Source organism: Hordeum vulgare, chromosome 7H (assembly GCF_904849725.1).
Source record: "Hordeum vulgare subsp. vulgare chromosome 7H, MorexV3_pseudomolecules_assembly, whole genome shotgun sequence".
In the NCBI taxonomy this organism is placed as follows: domain Eukaryota; kingdom Viridiplantae; phylum Streptophyta; class Magnoliopsida; order Poales; family Poaceae; genus Hordeum; species Hordeum vulgare.
Genome location: NC_058524.1, coordinates 4,834,253 through 4,852,055, shown reverse-complemented (window position 1 = coordinate 4,852,055; position 17,803 = coordinate 4,834,253). Strand labels below are relative to the sequence as shown.

Below are 17,803 nucleotides of genomic sequence, written 5' to 3'. Positions count from 1 at the left end.
CTAGCAAGAATGTTTCTTACCTATGTGTCAGCCACAACGTTGATATGCCAATGCTATTTATCCTTCATAAGGACCCTCTTCATCGAATCCGATCCGACTAAAGTGGGAGAGACAGACACTCGCTAGCCACCTTATGCAACTGGTGCATGTCTCTCGGTGGAACCATTCTCACGTAAGAGTACGTGTAAAGTCAGTCCGGGCCGCTTCATCCCACGATCCCGCCAAATCAAGATAAGACTAGCAACGGCAAGCAATTGACAAAATCAGCGCCCACAACTTTTGTGTTCTACTCGTGCATAGAATCTACGCATAGAACCTTGGCTCGGATGCCACAGTAGGGGTAAACGTAGTAAATTCAAAATTTTCCTACGCCATACAAGGATCTATCTATGGAGAGACCAGCAACGAGAGAGGTTGCAGAGCATCTTCATACCTTTGAAGATCGCTAAGCGAAAGCGTTACTATGAACGCAGTCGATGGAGTCGTACTCGCAGCGATTCAGATCGCGGTCGGTTCCGATCTATGTGCCGAATCACGGCACCTCCGCGTTCAACACACATACAGCCCGGTGACGTCTCCCGTGCCTTGATCCAGCAAGGAGGAGGGAGAGGTTGACGGAAAGCTCCTGCATCACGACGGCGTGGTGGCGGTGGAGCTACGAGGTCTCCCGACAGGGCTTCGCCAAGCACCGTGGGAGAGGAGAAAGAGGAGAAGCAGGGCTGCGCCGAGAGAGAGATTTCGTGTGTCTCAAATCAGCCAAAAGCTCCACTATATATAGGGGGAGAGGGAGGGGGAGCCCCCTTTAGGGTTCCCACCCCCAAAGGGTGAGGCAACACCATCTAGGGCTGGTGGTGGCGGCCAGGGCAAGGGAGAGGGGGTGGCGCACCCCAGATGGGCCTTAGGGTTTCCCCCTTCCCTCTCTTGTGGCGCCTTGGGCCTAGGTGGGAGGCGCACCAGCCCACTCTGGGCTGGTTCTCTTCCACCTTTTGGCCCATGCTAGCCTTTGGGGCTGGTGGCCCCTCCCGGTGGACCCCCGAAACCCTTTCGATGGTCCCCCGATGTCGCCCGAAACAATTCCGGCAACCAAATCCTCACTTCCTATATATAATTCTTTACCTCCGGACTATTCCGGAGCTCCTCATGACGTCCGGGATCTCATCTGGGACTCCGAACAACCTTCGGTAACCTCGTATAACAATTCCCTATAACCCTAGCGTCATCGAACCTTAAGTGTGTAGACCCTACGGGTTCGGGGGGCATGCATGTTAGAGCATATATCTCCATATGTGGTTTTGGTAATTGATGACAATTCCTATGGACTAATGGTTGCCTTAAGTTATATTTATAGGATTTGTCCATAGGCACTTCTTGAAGTCCATCTGTTGGGTTCAAGGAGTTTATATGATGACCAAGATGGTATTCAAGGTATTATTCAAAGAATGGTCATAGAGACACATGGTTGATCAAGATCTTAGACAAAGAGTAAATCAAGATGATCAACACACAAAGCGTACAAGATGTACCGAGAGGGATCAAGTGATCCCATGGTATGGTAAGCATTGTCCATTACGTGTTTGTGTACTAACCCACACAAAGCGTACAAGATGTACCGAGAGGGATCAAGTGATCCCATGGTATGGTAAGCATTGTCCATTACGTGTTTGTGTACTAACCCATGGTCTTCGTGAGAGTTCTATGTGGGGGTTAGGTGTGTTTCCATGGGCTTGCGTCTAGAGGAAGATCTCATAGAACCCATGAAGGATGACGTCAAGTGGTGATCGTCATCAAGATGGCGGTGTGCAAGTTCAAGTGGATCAGCACGAAGATATCTTGCTTGAAGCTTGTTGTTCATTGTGGTGGCAATGGACTTGTGAAGATATGCTGAAGAGTGGCTCACCCATAGTGAGTATGGGGGAGCAATCAACTGGTCTTCATCAAGACAACGCAATCAAGAAAGGTGGTCCATCTTGAGGAAGCCAAGATCATCATCATCTAGCTCAAGAGGACGAGGTGCAAGGTATAGGTTTGCCCTTGATAGGTTTTCTGGTTAGGATAGATTGTTGTACTATCAAGGGGGGCTCTCAAGTGCGTAGCTTGATCGTATCGTTCGTTGAGAGCTCAAACCATTTGCATCCTTGCATCATACTTCTTGGTTCTTGTTTGGTGTTTCTCTTTGCGAGTTTTAGAGCTTACGGTCATCTTCGTGACAAGCTCGAGTTCATCGAAAACGGAGTCCATATGCATCTACTATGATGTTTTCGATGTTGGAGTTTTTGCTGGTTCTTCATTCATAGAGATCTCACATCTCTATATCATTGGCATTTTCCAGTAGCTGTTTGGATAGCTCTTGTCGTCCTGAATCCAACAAGCTTGGGTTTGCTTGATTCGGAGCTCGTATGCGAAAGTTATGGCTGTTTCAGTGGCAAGCGGTAGTACCGCTGGACCTAGCGGTAGTACCGCTGGCTGGCGGTAGTACCGCCCCTGGTCAGCGGTAGTACCGCTCCAGGAGCTTAGTACCGCCTGCCTAGCGGTTGTTCGTGGACGGACCTTTTTGCGAAGACTTTCTTGGCGGTGGTAGTGCCTTTGCACTACCAGGGGCCCAGCGGTAGTACCGCTGGAGTGCCAGCGGTAGTACCGCTGGAGCTCGAGAAGAGAGTGGGGGTAACGGTCTGATTCCTTCCCCCACTATATAAAGGGGGTCTTCTTCCCCCTTGGCCTTATCCATCCGTTGAGCTCTTGTTCTACCTCCATTGTTGACATTCTTAGAGCTTGCTTACTCTCAATCCCTCCAATGATTCTTGCTTGTTCTTGAGGGAAAAGAGAGAGGAGATCTAGATCCACATCTCCACCAATCACTTTCTCCTCTATGTGAGGGGAACCCCTTGGATCTTGATCTTGGAGTTCTTTGTGAGCTCCTTGTTCTTCCTCTCGTATTTCTCCATAGCTTTCGTTGTTGTGGAGGGATTTGAGTGTGAGGGACTTGACCACTTCCTGTGTTCTTGCCATTGCATTGGTTGCATCGGTTTGAGTTCTCCACGGTGATACGTGGAAGTGAAGGTTGAGAAGCTTATTACCTTTGGTACTTAGTACCCTAGATATTGTTCTTCGTGGATGCTTTGGCGTCCTAGAAGCTTGGTGGAGTCTCGGAGCTCAATCATTGTGGTGTGAAGCTCCGGGCAAGCGTTGGGGTCTCCAATTAGGTTGTGAAGATTGCCCCGAGCAATTTGTACGGGTATCGGTAACCGCCCCCAAGGGTTGCCACGTGTACGGGTTCGGTGACCGCCCCCAAGGTTTGCCATTTGTACGGGTTCGGTGGCGCCCTCAAGGGTCCCTTAGTGGAATCACGGCATCTTGCATTGTGCGAGGGCGTGAGGAGATTACGGTGGCCTTAGTGGCATCTTGGGGAGCATTGTGCCTCCACACCGCTCTAACGTAGATTAGCATCCGCAAGGGTGTGAACTTCGGGATACATCATCGTCTCCCCGTGCCTCGGTTATCTCTTACCCGAACCCTTTACTTATGCACTTTACTCTGTGATAGACATATTGTTTATTGTAATATATCTTGCTATCACTTAGTTGTTTATCTTGCTTAGCATAAGTTGTTGGTGCACATAGGTGAGCCTAGTTGTTTGTAGGTTTTGTGCTTGACATATTAAACGTTAGTTTTATTCCGCATTTGTTCAAGCCTAAACCTTAATTATTTTAAAGCGCCTATTCACCCCCCCCCTCTAGGCGACATCCACGTCCTTTCAATGCAGACATGACCGAGACACCTCTCCGGCCAATAACCATCAGCGGGGTCTGGATACCCATGGTGGCTCCCGCATGTTCCACGATGATCTCATCGGATGAACCACGATGTCAAGGATTCAACCAATCCCGTATAGAATTCCCTTTGTCTACCGGTATAGAACTTGCTCGAGATTCGATCGTCGGTATCCCCATACCTTGTTCAATCTCGTTGCCGGCAAGTCTCTTTACTCGTTCCGTAGCACATCATCACGTGACTAACCCCTTAGTCACATTGAGATCATTATGATGATGTTCTACCGAGTGGGCCCAGAGATACCTCTCCGTCACACGGAGTGACAAATCCCGATCTCGATTCGTACCAACTCAACAGATACTTTCGGAGATACCCGTAGTGCACCTTTATAGTCACCCATTTACGTTGTGATATTTGATACACCCAAAGCACTCCTACGGTATTCGAGAGTTGCACAATCTCACGGCCGAAGGAAAATATACTTGACATTAGAAAAGCTTTAGCATACGAACAACACGATCTAGTGCTATGCTTAGGATTAGGTTTTGTCCATCACAACATTCTCCTAATGATGTGATCCCGTTATCAATGACATCCAATGTCCATGATGAGGAAACCATGATCATCTATTGATCAACGAGCTAGCAAACTAGAGGCTTGCTAGGGACACATTGTGATCTATTTATCCACACATGTATTACTATTTCCTGTTAATACATTTATATCATGAACAATAGACGATTATCATGAACAAGGAAATATGATAATAACCATTTTATTATTGCCTGTAGAGCATATTTCCAACAACTATAAGACACAAGAAATAGGTGAGTTGCTTTCACAGATCCGACGAGTTTTTGATGGCGTTTAGTGATTTAGGCGACTTGATGGGTGGATTTGGCGACCTAGCACATCGGGATAGGCGAGTTGGTTCGACATGTCCGAAAATTTTGGGGGCGTGTAGTGTTTTAGGCGACTTGATTGATGGGTTGGGCACTGTAGCACACACGAAATAGGCGAGTTGGTTTCACAGATCCGATGAGTTTTTGGTGGCGTTTAGTGATTTAGGCGACTTGATGGGTGGGTTGGGTGACCTAGCACACCTGGATAGGGAGTCGGTTTCAACGGGTCCGACAATACTTTGGTGACGTGTAGTGTTTTTAGAGACTTGATTGATGGGTTGCAACCTAGCATGCTGGCATAGACGAGTTGGTTTCGACGGGTCCGACGATTTGGTTGGTGGCATGTAGTGTTTTTGGCAACTTGATTGATGTGTTAGGCAACCTAGCACGTCGGGATAAGCGAGTTGGTTCAACAGGTCCGACAATTTTTTGATGGCATGTTGTGTGTTTTGGCGACTTGATCCGGATTCACTTCATGCAAGGGCCAATCTTTGATCTAGATACTAGACATATATGCCAGTTGTGACACCCACACTGGGTAAAAAGCAGACATACTCCCTTGTCCATATTTACCCTTATCGTGCCAGCACTGTAAAAAGCCCATTCTCTGCTGCCCCCTCCCCTCCGATGTGGTGCTCGCTCTACCAATAGGTGTCTCTGTCGTTGTCGGCGGGATCTCGCCGGCAACGCTCGCGCCCAATGGGAATTTCCCTCCTCCTATCGCACGGTCCACGCGAAGAGAGTGTGGTGTGGGGAGGGGAACAACGAGGGAGAAAGAACACACCACCTGACCCCTATCCCCTGGTTGCTCCACCACGCACACGTGTCTTGATCTCTACGTGAGATGGACGGTGGTCCTGCGGCCGCTCCAACATGTCGGGGCCCAGCATTTGGGTTGAAAAATAAATCGTTTTGAATATTTCTATAGTAGTAGTAGAAAAAATGCCTTATTAAATGTTCACTTTATAAATAAACTGCATGCTTAAAAAACTGATTTATTCCCTTTCCCTAAACACCTTCCCTAAATGCCGAGCTTCCACCTACTGTCCTCTCTTTCCAAAAAGGAAACCCGCATTAATAGCCAGTCGCCGACTCGTGGGCCCCCGAACCCACTCCCACTCCCCACTCCCCCCGAGCTCAGTGAGCCCCAGCACCAGCAGCCGCCGCCGGAGCCGGAGCCGGAGTAGGTCACCGATGGCCGGGTTCGCCACCTCGCGGCCGGCCTCCCTCGCTCTCTCCGGCTTCCTCATCTTCCTCAACGTCTTCGCCTTCCTCCTCGCCGTCGGCGCCGAGCAGCGACGCAGCACCGTACCAACCCCTCCCTCCTCCTCCTCCTTCCTCCGTCCGCGCGCCGCGCCGGCTGACGACGCCCTTCTTCCTCGCAGGGCAAGGTGGTGCCGGACGAGTACGACGAGCGGTCCTACTGCCTCTACGACACCGACGCCTCCACCGTCTACGGCGTCTGCGCCTTCTTCGTGCTCCTCCTCGCGCAGCTGCTGGTCACCGGCGTCACCCGCTGCCTCTGCTTCGGCCCGGCCCTCTCCTCCCGCGGCTGCGCCCTCGCCGCCTTCGCCGTCTCCTGGTGCGCCTCGCTCTCGCTCAACCCTAGATTTGGCTCCATTCGTGCTCTGTTTCTTTCACTTGTATATGCACGGAGATCTGCTTCTCTTTCCTTACAACCACTGTCCTATATGAGATGGGAGTATAAAATTGTTTCTCTCGCGAGCGCTGAAATTTCTAGAATGCACTTTCACAACACAGAGAGTCTGAAGTAGTATCATCCTACATTTTACACTAGATGTTCGTAGGTGCATACTGGAAAATCTGCCAGGACTCTTAAGATTTTGCACACCAAGTGTGATATACTGAATTGGATTCAGGTACCAACTGCCAAGACAATTTGTGTTGGTTAATTGTGACTAGCAGGCTCATCATTCTCGCTCCAAAACCAAAGTATGGAAGAAATGTAATTTGTGGGTATCTCCACAACATACACACTTCGGTTGGATTACCTTCTGACCAAAATCTCCAGCTTAGGCAAGGCTACTCAGCCTGCCCATTATAAGAACTTTTTATTCAGCTTACACTCCTGCACTTTGTGGCCCTGCAATGAAAAAAAAGAGAGTAGTCAGACCAATCCACTCCATTCCTAGTGGGATGGATGAAACTCACACTTGTTCTGCAAGTGCATATTCAATCTATATTAGGTGGTATGCTGCATTAGTGCGATTGTGTGAATGTTGGTGCCTGGTTGTGCCTAACTCTGTAATACCAAATTCTGTTTGGACCATAATAAGTTCTTCCTGGAACTAGCTTGCTATTGAAAGGCTTCTCAATGTGTTAATTCATATTCTAAAAGTCCATCCATAACATGACAAATTTGCTACCTGCGTTTTAGTCTTGTCATCGTAGTGTGGGCCATGCTATTATTCCGGGCTTCTCTAGAACAATCATGTAAAACCATGAGTAATGCGCGTGCTGCGGCCTGCGGTCTGCCACATGCTCTATGCGCAAAAGACAAAGCGGTTTTCCATGTTTGTACACTTGCCCACACCATCGCTGGACGATGACAATCGACGTCCTCATGTCATCATATTTTCATCTCTATCTCCAGGCCCCCATCAGTCGTTAGTGCTTCTCACAAAAGCAGACAAGGCTTCCCTGATGCGCTAATGCGTGTATGTAGTTACTCAACCTCCCCCAAGTAGTACATGGGCCAACACAGCCACGACAATGAACAAAGATGTGAACATTTTAGCCTAAAAAAGATGTGTACATTTAGTTCTTTTTGAGCAAAAAACATATTTAGTCCTTTTTGGCAATGCCGGTTTTCTAAAGAAAAGTTAGGAGCCGCAGATTACCTGGAAAAACATTTAGTTCTAATTGTATTACTAGTACTCATCCAGTACTCGAAAACTCGTCTTTTTGGACACTAGATGTTTCTAAGGCCTTCCGGCGCGCATATAAGCGTGTACGCGTGCTTGCTCTAGGTGAGATAAGACCAGGTTCTGTAAAGATATAAAAAACATAAGTTGGACACACTACTCAAAATTTTTCTGGAGTACCATTACGACTACAATAAAAAGGTAAACTAATGGCACCAGCCGCGCCACTTGTGTAGAATGTATGCCTTCCTTGTATGTTTATAAGCTCGGGGAACAAATTTGACAGTGCGCTTGTTCCATGGTCAGAGCATAAATAGCAAGTTATTTATGGGTGTTTTGATTCTTTTTTTTATATGGGGTGTTTTGATTCTTGAAAGCAATATTTAGTGTGGAGCCTACATTCTAAGGTGTAGTGTCCGGTAATGCTGTCAGAACTATTGTATGTAAAGTCTATAAGTTTATTTCTAAACAGTTAAATGTATGAGCTTCTCTAAGAAAATCTTTTAATTACCTACATATTCGTTTATGTATTTGTTTTCATGCCTTGTTTTGATGTTTTCTTGTAAGTCTAGCTAGCATATCGTCAAGGTTCTGTTCCATGATGATTAGATCTTTCTAACTCCTAGCTAGCATACTTCAGGGGCTTCAAGCTTGATCTTCTTAATGTACACATTTTCATTGAGGGTATATAATGAAGTGTCTTAACTTGTTTTATAGTGGAGCATACTTCTGTACTCTAGGATGAAGGGTGACTGACTAATTTTCCCAAGCGGTCTATGTCGTTGGCATCATATACAGTCTTTTGAGCTTTCCTATTCTTCAGCACTTATTTTCATAATATTACCATTACCTTAAGTTTGTTCTTTTAAGTTGTCATTTTTATTATTATTAATTGGTTACTATGGAATCAATGGTTCTCTTACTCTCTGTTACAGTCTACCGCTATTTCCTACTAAACCCAATTCAGAAGTCTATACTCCCTCCGATCTATATTAACTAACACACACTACTTAATCTGAGCAAAGCAGTTAAATAATTTATGAATTTTCGTTCTCTTGGGAATGTTATGGCTTATGTAATTTATGAAATACCATTGTGTGGGAATGTATATGGTGTGGAGAAAAGTGAAGCGTATCTTATTACGACTCGAAAAATACAAGCAATGTGACAATCTCATTAGAAGCAGACTAGAAGCAATTAGGAGCACTAGATTATTATTACTGTGAGAACCTCATAATAGCAGGGAAAAGATTTGGAGAAGTCGACTAACTTCATTATACAGGAAGTTATAGTCGACCTCTACAAATCTTTTTCCTGTTATAGATTGCTTCGTTGACATTGTTCCGTTCTCTGTAATAATTGCTTACTTAGACTCGATACCCAGGACCGCTATGCATACAAGGGTGTCCATTAGAACATACTACAGTTTTGCCATATGAGAAGTGCTGTTTGGTCATGATCATCATTATCATTCTGACAATGCCATGTTCATACCTGTTCCCAGGCTGACGTTCCTCATCGCGGAGGCATGTCTCGTCGGAGGATCCGCGAAGAACGCGTACCACACCAAGTACCTCGGCTACTACACGAAGCATGACCTGGTCAGCTGCGCCGCGCTCCGCAAGGGGGTGTTTGCAGCAGCCGCCGCCATGACGCTCATCAACCTGGTGGCCTCCCTGGTGTACTACTGGAGCTACTCGAAGGCGGCCGACGGCGGGTTCATCAAACACCAGAACGAGGCTGGCGTGGGCATGACCGACTACGGCCTCGACAGGGGCAGTGGCCCTGGGCTCTGAGTGAGTGGCTTTGTGTTGCTTTGCTTGTCTTGTGGGCTGGGAGGTTGCTGTAACTTGCTTGTCTTGTGGGCTGGGAGGTTGCTGTAACTTATGCGTGCCTGAAGCTCTGTTGTTGCACCTGCATTTGATGACCAGAGTGACACGCAAACGGTACTGTAACTGCATAATATGTTTATAGTTTGGATCGCCCTTGGTGACATAGTGTGGATCGCCTTCGGTGATATCGTCGTCTTGGGTGTGTACTCGAGAGACAATGTTGCAAGAACTGTCATGGTAAAAGTAAAACATTGCGGTGTAATATGCATTTCCCATGCTGGTTTAGCTCTGTTTCTTTCTTGTTCGCGTAAGAAGTGGTGCTATTGACGTGGCTCGTATGTTGGCTAGATCGAGTGAGACCGATCATATGTTGGCCTATCAACTCCAACAAAAAAAAGGGCAGGTACATGATGTACAGGTCAGAAGGTTGAATGGTGTTAGAAAATGGAAATAGTTTTTTGTATGGCAGAAAATTAAAAATATTCTTATCTTGGCAGAAAGTCAAATCTTCAAGTTTTCTTTGAGATGAAGTCAAAACATATAAGTTTTTGTTTTTGAGGGGTAGTCATACATTTAAGTGTGTATGAGATTCTTTTTATATAAACGAAAATGATGGTCGCCGAAGCCCAGGTTGGTGGGGCTGGATTGGGCTTCTTCCGGCCCGTTGAGCGATGGAACACGAACCACCACAGACGTGCGCCCATGATTGAACGATGAATGAATGAATTCCGTCGGCCGGCCGGCGAGGAGAAAAGAAACTGAAGCAAATCGTGCGCCCAACTCGATCGTCGAGACACGCACATGAGCGTCGATCGTGGCGCCAACCAACTCTCTGCTCTGCTCTCTAGTCTCTACTATAAACTTGCATTCGCCTGCGACGTACGGTCATCATCAACTCCGGCGTACGACGACATCGGTCTCCCAGCAACCTACCTTGGACTAGCTACCATGGCGAGGACTCCGGCGATCGTCGCGGTGCTGGTGATGGCGGCTGCGGCGGCGGCCCAGCTGGCCAGCGCAGGCTTAACTCCCCAGTACTGGCAGGACCCTACCCCGAGCGTCCCCTCCACCGGCTTCCCGACGTACGGCTGGGAGAACGCCCACGCCACCTTCTACGGCTCCGACTCCGGCCTCGGCGGCGACTTTGGTACGTACGCCCCTAGCTAGCTAGCTAGCTGCATGCACGCATGCACGCACCGCTAACCACGTACGTACGTGATGAAATGCAGGCGGCGCGTGCGGGTACAGCGGCAGCGACATCGCGTCGCTCTACTCGACGAGGACGGCGGCGATGAGCACGCCGCTGTTCGCGGACGGCGCGGGGTGCGGGCGGTGCTACGAGATCCGGTGCGTGCAGTCCAAGTGGTGCGTGCCGGGGTCGCCCTCCGTCGTCATCACCGGCACCAACCTCTGCCCGCCCAACTATTACCAGGACAGAGACAACGGCGGCTGGTGCAACCCGCCGCGGAGGCACTTCGACATGGCCCCGCCCTCCTTCTACAAGCTCGCCGCCAGGGTCGCCGGCATCGTGCCCATCCAGTTCCGCCGCGTGCCCTGCCAGAGAAGGGGCGGCGTCCAGTTCTGCCTCATGGGGAACCCATACTGGCTGCTGCTCCACGTCAACAACGTCGGCGGCGGCGGCGACGTCGCCGAGATGGCCGTCAGAGAGAAGGGCGGGCAGTGGATCCAGATGACGCAGAACTGGGGGATCACCTACCAGGCCTTCGCCGCTCTCGACAAGTCCGTTGGCCTCGAGGTCAGGATCACCGGCGGCACCGACCGCAAGACCATCATCGTCGGCGACGCCATCCCAGCATGGTGGGGCCCAGGCCTCTGCTACCAGGGATCAAACAACTTCTGGTAGATGCATATACATGCATCCCATTCCATCCGGCCATGCTTCATCCATCCGTGCATGGCGCGCGACCATATACATTCCTACTACTTGTATACTTCGATTGATCATCGATCTTCAAGTGTTTTTGTTTCAGTAATTAATTAATATCTTCCTTTTTTGTGTCGCCGACTTCATTTTTGTTCACTCGAAGCTATGATCTCCATGATGATGTTTACGTACCTTTATGCGTGTATGTTTTAGAGCTTGATTCGTTTCTGGCCCCATTTTATGATGCTACTGCATTTTTGTAAAAAAAAAAATGTTATCTCTGGGCGTCCCAAAATTGTTATTGAAACTGAGGAGGTGTTTGTTTCCATCGAAGGATGAAATGGCTCGGGACTGGAAAAATCAAATTTTGTTTGGCTATAAGCTGTGTAAAGGAAATGGTTCCCTTAAGGCCTTGTTTGGTACTAGTATTTTTTAAGAAATTGGTGAGGATAATCTCCAAGGGATTGGATGAAATCCCAACCTTCACCCAATCCCTTCAAATCCCCATTTATCCCCAATAGACTAGGTAGGGGTAGTGTATTGGGTATTGAGAAAAATGCACTATAATTTGGGGATTTGAGGGAAAATGTGGGGATGAAACATGTCAAATACACTAGAACCAAATGGTGTTACGGGATGTGTGGGGATTGAGGGGTTTGACCGGGATAATCCCCACAAACTCCCTAAAATACACTAGTACCAAACAAGGCCTAACAGTGTTTGGTAGGGATACACTAGTAGAAAACAGGGCATTTGTCCCGGTTCGTGAGGGCCATTAGTCCCGGTTCTTGAACCGGGACTAATAGGTCGTTACTAATGCCTTTCCCTATAGTCCCGGTTCTTACACGAACCGGGACAGATGGGCATCCACGTGGCCGCTGCGGGCAGCCCAGGCAGGGGGGCCTTTGGTCCCGGTTGGTGTCATAAACCGGGACCAAAAGGGATCCACGCGTCAGAAACTGGCTGCAGCTGAGGTTTTTTTTAAAGTGGCTGGTTTAGGGGTTAATTTAGGTTGTTATTAGCTAGCTAATAGAGAGAAGTGTCCTCTCTTATCTCCGTGATTGGTTTACCAACGCTACTGCTATGTTCATTTCACCCATTGATATATAATAACTCTTCATGCTCGCATCATACATCATCATATATAATAACAAGTCCAACTAATCATGCATCATCATACATCATAATAACAAGGAACATCCATGAGCATGCACAAAATTTCATCACGCACACCACCATCATACTTAAAAGTGCAGTAGCAGTTCAACACTATCGTACTTAAAAGATTTATACTATAAATATTAAAGCCATCAGGTTCTTAAGATATTCACTCCTGCTTCTTCACCTTCTCCTTCATCATCTTGATACGCTTAGAGCGGCGAAGCCCCAGGCTAGGTTGTGGGATGTACTCCTCTACCACAATTGGCATGGCCCTGTCGCCCAGCTGTGGGACATCCATCACGAGGCCATCGTTGCTGCTACTTTTGCTGTCGCCAGAGTCGTTGCTACTTTTGCTGCCAGAGTCGTTGCTGCCGTAGACATAACACCTGTCGCAGTACTCGCTGCTCCTGCTTCCATTGCCTTGCCAAATGCAAAAAAGTTTTTAAAAAAATGGATGTGAGAGATAGCCTAATGGAGAGGAAGAAGAGACAGAGCGCACCGGCATCGTCGTCGTCCTGGTAGCGCCTCCTACACATAGTCGTGTCGAACACCTTCACGGCGAACGTGGAGTTGCCGTCGTACCTGAAGACAAGGAAGTACCCGATCCCCAGGTCGTAGGCACGGACGAACTGCTTCCAGCCACGATCTAGGTACATGCGGCCATTGGCGTCAAACACCACCTCCACATCTCACAGCTTGCGAAGCCCGTTGTCGGCCTGCCTCAGCTTCATGTTCTGTGGCCGATGGCCGTCCAACATCTTCACAAAATTGTGCGGCAGCACCAGCCTGGAGGATTTTTCAAGTATAACCGTGAAGAACTCCATCTCTGAAAAGCAGCAGAAGAGACTAATTACTACCCTTTACAACATTGTCATACAACATTTACAGCAACATGATCATTATTATTAGGGAGGACCTAATTAAATACCCTATTTAAGGTAAAATAGCATAAAACAATATAGACCCTGACTCGAGGTCGGAGGGGGGTCGGTGACGGGGACGACGGCGCGGATGATGGAGGGGGGCTCCTAGATTTCTGCATAGTGCACTCTAATTTTAGCATTCAAAGTACGAGTACTTTTCCAATTTGAACATTCAATAAGCAAAAAAACAAATCGTAAAATAAAGTAGTATTTAAATTAGCATGCATTCAATTATAAGCAAGACTACATCATTGATCTCTTGTGTCCATACATCGTCGAATATTATCACTAATTAATACTCCTCGAATACTATCATACATAAAGCATCATTAATACAGCTAGAACCGTAGCGCCCGACGGGTATCGTCGCGGGCGGTGGACACCCAAAGAGAAGGAACCATCACAGGATCATAGCTCCAGTGAGATCCCTGAAGAACCTGCCACGTATTGTCGAACCTGCCCTCTAATGCAACCATGTAGCGACAGACGTGCTCGTCCTCCTCGCTGACACGGTGACGTACCACCTCCGCGGTGTCCGGAAGCCTCTGCACCGTCACTGGCCCATGCGACCGCCACCAAACAAGGATCGGGTCAACAACGGGCTGCCTCCTCACCAACCTACGTCCCCCGGAAGGTAGCACCTCCCAATACCAGCCAGGCGGAGCCCAGTCCCGGACATGGCCCCTCTGATCAAGCAGGTGTCCTCCGCCGATTCGACGACGAGGATGCGGGATAGGCATCATAAAATAAACTAAAAAACATTTCTATAAGGCATGAAAAAAAAACAAAATCAATACGTTGAATGAAACTATTCTATGCTTTATTATATTTCATTTAAATGTTAAAATTATAAAGCATTTGATTTCCGTTTTAAGATACCCACAAAAATTAGCACTTTGGTTTTCACATTTGTTTTGAAGGAACTACACACATAACAAAAAAATCAAATGCACGGGTTGTTGACTAGTGGATATTAGTTTGAATCGTCCTTTGCATGTAATTAGATGCATGAATGAGAAAACTAGGGATGGTTGATAGAGTATTCACTAAACGATCTAGAAACATCATATGAATTATTGGCCACTACGCAAAGTGGTTGGGTATATCGGATAACAAACACATGCTGATGATCTATTCATAGCAAGAATGACGAACAATGAAGAACGTGAAAGCATATAAACAAGGGAGAGATAAAAAGGTATATAAATGTAAAAAGTGGTTGATTGAATATTTTGCTATGTGTTGTTCAATGCACCGTGACCTCACATCTCTTTATGATGTTGCTGGACTTCCCATAAAATGGAAGTATTCCAAATCCTTTAAACATTTTTTTAAAATTAACCGAACTCGGATTTAAGTATGTTTGAAACAACAATTTCATTTTTGGGTACCACGGTCCACATATGATCTCGGATGGAGGTGCGTCCAATTTCAAATTTATATATATGGGTGATACAAACAACTTTTTTGTTGAACTTTTTTGATTTGAGGCCATATTTGTGCCAAATATCGCGCACAAAGAAGGCAACGACTCAGCTACCCATCAGACGTTGGTCATATGGGTATATTTTTGTTTGAAAAGGAGGTTAAGACCCCCAGTCTCTGCAAACATACATATATGAAAAATCCAAACATACATGCATGAAATGAGCATTCTGCAACTATATATGTATATAGAAATCAAATGTTTCAAATCAAAAATTAAAAACAATAAAAAAAAACAGAGCCATGGCGGCGGCGGCTCACATTGGGGGCGGCCGGGGCGACGGCGTGGGCTACGAGGGCGACGGCGACGGCGGCGGGGGGCGGAGGGCGAGGGCGACGGTGACTGGCGACGGCTCGGGGACGGCGGAAGGGCGACGGCGACGGCGGCGGGGGGCGGAGGGCGACTGCGACGGGCGACGGCGTGGGCTTGGGGGACGGAGGGCGACGGGCGACGGGCGACGACGACGGGGCAGCCTGGCGGCGCCGTGGATGAGCTCGCGGCGCCGTCAAATCTGAAAATTTCCAAAGTGTTGGCTTATATAGCAGAAGCATTGGTCCCGGTTCGAGGCACCAACCGAGACTAAAGGGTTGCATTGGTCCCGGTTGGTGGCACCAACCGGTACCAAAGGCCTCTTTTCGGCAGCAGAGGCCTTTGGTCCCGGTTGGTGCCACTAACCGGGACTAAAGAGGGTCATTAGTCTCGGTTGGAGCCACCAACCGGGACTAAAGGCATGTGCCTGCCACAGCCGCGGTGCGGTTGGATGTTTAGTCCCACCTCGCCAAGCGAAGGGCTGCCGAGCCTGTTTATAAGCTCCGCCGTGGCTGCAATGTCGAGCGGTACAAATTTAGAGACAAAATTCAACCTAAATTCAAACAGCTAGTTAGGCTAACTAGCACTATAAATTCAAAGAGCTAGTTAGGCTAACTAGCACTTTGAATTTAGGTTGAATTTCCCTTTAAATTTGAATCTATTTTTTTAATTTTTTTCCATTATTTTTGTTTTGTTTTTTGTTTTGTTTCTACTTAAATTCAAAGTGCTAGTTAGCTTATTTTTTTTTGTTTCTACTTACAACAAAATACTTATTTTTTTATTTTATATTGTTTCTAATTACTTATTTATTTTCTTTTATGATAATTCTTTTTGCTATTAAAGTTTGTAACAAAATTGTATATAATTTTAGTTTCAATAATACTAGAGGTTTATAAAAGCTTTTTAGTTGATTCATTTATTTTAATTTTTTCCCAGTTTTTTTTGCTTTTTTTTGTTTCTAATTACTTATTTATTTTCTTTTACGATAATTCTTTTTGCTATTAGAGTTTGTAACAAAATTCTAATTACTTATTTATTTTCTTCTATGATAATTCTTTTTGCTTTTAATGTTTCGAACAAAATTCTATATAATTTTAGTATAAAGGCATTTTATTTGGTACAGATTTTAAGGCTGGGGCTCGCCGTCAACATCACCAGGGTCATCTCGTCTGATCTTATACCGCAATGTACCGCATACCGGGCATGCGTTCAAATCCTCGTACGCACCGCAATAGAGGATGTAGTCATTAGGGCATGCATGTATCTTCTGCACCTCCAATCCTAGAGGGCATACGACCTTCTTTGCTGCGTACGTACTGTCGGGCAATTCATTATCCTTTGGAAGCTTCTTCTTCAATATTTTCAGTAGCTTCTCAAATCCTTTGTCACGCACAACATTCTCTACCTTCCACTGCAGCAATTCCAGTACGGTACCCAGCTTTGTGTTGTCATCTTCACAATTGGGGTACAACTTTTTTTTGTGATCCTCTAAGATGCGATCGAACTTCAGCTTGTCCTTTTGACTTTCGCATTGCGTCCTTGCATCAACAATGACCCGGCGGAGATCATCATCGGGCACATCGTTTGGTTTCTCTTGATCTTCAGCAGCTTCCCCCGTTGCAGCATCATCGGGCACATCGTCTGGTTCCTCTTGATCTTCAGCAGCTCCCCCCGTTGCAGCATCACCATATTCAGGGGGCACATAGTTGTCATCGTCCTCTTCTTCTTCGCCGTCTTCAATCATAACCCCTATTTCTCTGTGCCTCGTCCAAACATTATAGTGTGGCATGAAACCCTTGTAAAGTAGGTGGGTGTGAAGGATTTTCCGGTCAGAGTAAGACTTCGTATTCCCACATTTACTGCATGGACAACACATAAAACCATTCTGCTTGTTTGCCTCAGCCACTTGGAGAAAAATATGCACACCCTTAATGTACTCGGTGGTGTGTCTGTCACCATACATCCATTGCCGGTTCATCTGCGTGCATTACATATAATTATGTGTGTCAAAATTAAAAAAATCAGATAAATATCTATCTAAAGTAAGAAAATGAGACAAGTATCATAAAGAAGATAAGAACAAGAGGCTCACCATGGTGGTGCCGGCGACGAGATCGGCGCGGGCGATCAACGGCGGTGAAAACGGGGACGGGGCGTGACGGACCCCTAAATCTAGACAAATCTCGGGAAAAATGAAGCTCCTAGGTCGAGCTTCGAGAGGAGAAAGCTTAACTAGTGTGGCTCGGACATTTCATCGAACACCTCATGTGCATAGGAGGTGAGCTAGAGCACCAAAATGCCCTCCCCTCGCCGGCCAAAAAAAAACAGAGTGCTCTGCCGCGGCGATGGGTATATATAGGCAACTTATTTGTACCGGTTCATGGCATGAACCGGGACTAAAGCCACCCCTTCTGTCCCGGTTCATGCCACGAACCGGGACCAATGATTGTGGGCCAGCAGCGAGGACCATGGGTCCTAGTTCGTGGCTCGAACCGGGACAAATGATTCTACACGAACCGGGACCAACGCCCACGAGGCCCCGGCCGGCCCCCCGGGCTCACAAACCGGGTCTAATACCCCCATTGGTCCCGATTCTTGAAGAACCGGGACTAATGGGCTGGCCAGGGCCGAACGATAGCCCTGTTTTCTACT

At 47.2% G+C, this 17,803-nt stretch overlaps 2 protein-coding genes across 2 annotated transcripts; both read left to right on the top strand.

Moving 5' to 3' along the window:
* The first annotated feature begins 5,779 nt into the window (after positions 1–5,779).
* Positions 5,780–9,649, top strand: LOC123410901. The gene is made up of 3 exons (XM_045103828.1): positions 5,780–5,978; positions 6,056–6,252; positions 9,060–9,649. Exons 1-3 carry the CDS (start codon positions 5,865–5,867, stop codon positions 9,349–9,351), a joined length of 603 nt encoding a protein of 200 aa, XP_044959763.1. The 5' UTR covers positions 5,780–5,864; the 3' UTR covers positions 9,352–9,649.
* Positions 9,650–10,267: 618 nt separating this feature from the next.
* LOC123410733 (expansin-A17-like) lies at positions 10,268–11,600 on the top strand. Its single transcript, XM_045103671.1, has 2 exons — positions 10,268–10,534; positions 10,617–11,600. Exons 1-2 carry the CDS (start codon positions 10,336–10,338, stop codon positions 11,249–11,251), a joined length of 834 nt encoding a protein of 277 aa, XP_044959606.1. The 5' UTR covers positions 10,268–10,335; the 3' UTR covers positions 11,252–11,600.
* The last annotated feature ends 6,203 nt before the right edge of the window (positions 11,601–17,803 follow it).